The sequence below is a fragment of the Cyprinodon variegatus genome, unplaced genomic scaffold (assembly GCF_000732505.1).
Source record: "Cyprinodon variegatus isolate N-32 unplaced genomic scaffold, C_variegatus-1.0 Scaffold1287, whole genome shotgun sequence".
Lineage (NCBI taxonomy): Eukaryota > Metazoa > Chordata > Actinopteri > Cyprinodontiformes > Cyprinodontidae > Cyprinodon > Cyprinodon variegatus.
The window spans coordinates 30,173-33,720 of NW_015151740.1; the positions used below are offsets into that span (position 1 = coordinate 30,173).

The following is a 3,548-nucleotide window of genomic DNA, read 5'->3' on the forward strand; positions in this document are numbered from 1 at the left end:
CTTAGCATCCTTCCTTTATGGCTTCATACAAGCGGATGAGCACAGCCAGCTTCTGATAATAAGACCTAATAACAAAAAACTGGTTAATATTTCTTTTTATTTATTGATATTTGATCTATTTTAATACTTTATTATAGACACTTAAAGCAAAACAACAACTAATTTCAAATAGATGCTGAATTAAAGCCTTGTTTTTCAGTTTTTCTCTAATTAAAAAACTAAAAATGGTGTCTAATAAAAAAATGGAGGTAGTTGTAATTCTCTGCGCTCTCTGACAGAACCTCCGTAAACAACTACGTCCAGGTCTAAAGATTTATTTTGTGTTTTTCTACTTTTGGTGCTGCTCATCTGACCCCTTTACCATTATTTACCGTTGCTTTGGTTACGTCTATCCCACCAGGGCAACATTACATCCATTCTGCTTAAAGTTCTACTGTAAGGAACCAGGAAATGATCCCGGTTTGGTCCGGAGCCCCAATCAGTCGTGTTTCAGCAGAGTAGACCCATTCAAACACAGATCAGAACCAACAGTGTTATACCTTATGAATAGAGTTAGATTTAATGCACCTATTCATCGGTTTTAGAAATGGTTTGTTTACAGGAACAAATGAATGTTAGAAAAGAGCAAAACCGCAGCGATCGGTGGTGAATTACAGCTCAGCTGCTGAAGGGGGAAATTGGACCAAAGCCGTATCCAATCAGAGGCCGGCTAATTCATTTACTTCTAGTTACTGCTCTAAAACAGGACCAATAAAAAAGGAAACGCATCATGCATTTTGTGTTTTCTCTGTGTGGGAAAACAGTCAATGGAAACGTGGATCCGATTCTAACCCGGTTTCTGGTTTTTGCAGACGGCCAATGGGAACGTGGAGGCCAAAGTGGTGTGTCTGTTCAGGAGGCGGGACATCTCAGGCAACCTCAACACTTTGGCAGACAGCAACGCAAGTGAGTAGGAACCCCCCACCCCCCCACCCCCCTCCCCTGCAGAGTCGGTGCATGTATGATATGGCTGGCTGCCTTTAATGAGCTCCTTCCTCTTTGTGTTTCACACAAAGCGCCTCCTCAGCTCTTATGTTGTGAATTGTAGCAGGTCTCACTCCAGGGTTAAATTAAAAACACTCCAGGATGATGTTTCTCCATCTCTTAGAGGAGGATCTAAAAGCTGATTTTATTTGAAGTTTATTATTTTTTTATCAAATGGGACGGTAGGTTTTAATAAACATTTATATTTAAACCACCGGGGGGCTAATTTACATCTCAAAATGATTTTAAAACACTATAATAACTTAAAAAAAATGCTGAATAAAAAAAAAAGACAAGAACAAAGCAACTAATGAGGATTAAAAAGGACAAAATGAAATAAATATTGCATTTATATAAATAGTTATAAATATAGCACAAAATAATTACATTTACAATTAAATGATTAAATTTACTATTTATTTAATGCATCATTAAATAAAAAATGTAAATAAAATAAATAGATTTCAATGAATTTCATTTTAAATGTAATTCTAATTATAAAATGTAATTAAAATTGTATATTCAATATAATATACAATTTAAATTATGATATTGAATGATAAGTCATTGACATTTATATTTTATTATTTAACTCTGTATTTATTTATTACCTTTATTACCATTAATAAAAAAATTGAAATTAAATTAATTATATTTCAAATTACATTTAAATTTGAAATTTAATTCTTAATTAAATTTTGAAATATAAATTTAAATAGTTAGATCTGCCATTAGATCAAAGATACCTGTTTAGATTTATTTTTATTATTAATTAATTTATAAATTATCCTCATTATAATTGAAATCATTTATAAATTATATTAATGATCAAACTCACCCTCGAAGCAAGTGGGAGGGACTTAGTTTTATTTTTTTTATTTAAAAAAATTGCATCATCTGAGAATTTTTACATTTTATTTATTTATTAATTTTTGTTATTAAAACAAACAATTAAAAATAAGAAACTTTTTAGAAATCTGTTTCATTAAATCATGAAGAGCAAAGGGAGGATGGTTTCTTTATTAATCTCTCTTTGGTTTGTGACGTATTTTAGTGGTTTTCTTTATTTGTTTTTTCATATTTTGCGCTGCTGCTATCAGTCTGTAAACACACAGAATCCAGCTGCGCCATTTTGTCGGATGCATCCTCTTAATTTTAGCATTTTCTCATCTATTCCATAAAATCCTAACATAAGCCTGAGCTATTAGCCTCCATTAGGTGACTTTTATCTATAGAATAATTGCTTGCTAGAATATTTGACTGTTGCCGGCCTACCCGAATCCTGTGGTTCATACGAACCATAGAAACGCTGCAAAACTTTCAAAAGTTTCATCCAAAATGCCTAATTGTTTGCAACACAGCAGAGGAAACCTCCTGCTGCATCTCAGCTGGTAGATTCACCAAACTCCCTCTGCTCTCCAAGAAACCCAGAGATCTGAAGGTTCCTGGATGCCGTTTGCTTTTAAAGCTTAGCCGCTGCGTAGTGAGGCTGCAGTTTGTTGAATAAAGTCTCCAAATAATTATAAATCTAAAGGCCCAGAAACACAGCACTGCTGCTCACATCCAGATAAAAACCAAGCCTGCTGTTTAAATAGATGAGCCAATAATCAATAATCCGTCTCAGGAGGGGCTCCCTCCCTGTGTGCCCCACCCTCAACCAATCCCATCTCCTCCTGGTTGGATCAGCGGTGGGCGGTGCTAACGCCATGCAGACTGGTGAGAATGGATGAGCTTGATTAGACCCTCCCTCCTCCTCCTCCTCATCTTCCTCCTCCTCCCGGTCTACAGTGCTCTTAACAAAGACATTAACACCTAAAATGGAGGCAGCCATGTTGGCGTGTGTGTGCTCTGCCTGCTGGCTGCTTCGCCCCGTCCTGGTAAAGAAGATGTGTTTGATGCCTCAAAGTATCGATGCAGGGATGCTTCTGGAAATGAGATGCGTCAATCAAGCTGCACCGTGGGAAAAAGAAAAAAAAGTTTCAAGCATTTCTGACCCATTTTGGTTTTTTTTTATGACATTATTTGACATCATAAATAAATGAACACTAAATAGAAAAAAAAGCTAATTTAAAATATTACAACTAATTATATAAAATGCAGTTAAATGATTTCATTTTCTAATTTAAAAAAGTGGTAAAAATTACAGATTATATACTTAAATGTCATTTAAAAAAATAATCTATTATAGAATATATAAAATAATATAAATATGTATATATATATAATCATTACTCTTTATATTTGTTCTATATATATATATATATATACATAACTCTTTATATTTGTTCTGTGACTTATGCAATCTTTAACGGACCGGTCGGTACGCGGCTCACGGTGCGGCACGACTCTGTACCTGTTAGACGTAGATTTATTCATTTATTTAGCTAGTTACTTTTTTTTATTCATATTTGTATTGTTTTTAAAACATTTGTACAATGCCTTTGATGACAGAGTGCAACATAACAAGAACTACACAGCATTTCAACAGTTTTATATTTTTATTAACTCCATGTCCCTGTAACCTC

General features: G+C 34.1%; 1 protein-coding gene across 1 annotated transcript in view; it reads left to right on the forward strand.

Moving 5' to 3' along the window:
• mta2 (metastasis associated 1 family member 2) overlaps window positions 1-3,548 on the forward strand; it is a 52,786-nt gene that overhangs the window by 25,464 nt on the left and 23,774 nt on the right. Inside the window, exon 3 of the mRNA XM_015402028.1 lies at window positions 852-945. Coding sequence (XP_015257514.1) covers window positions 852-945 — 94 coding nt within the window. The remainder of the gene's footprint in view (window positions 1-851; window positions 946-3,548) is intronic.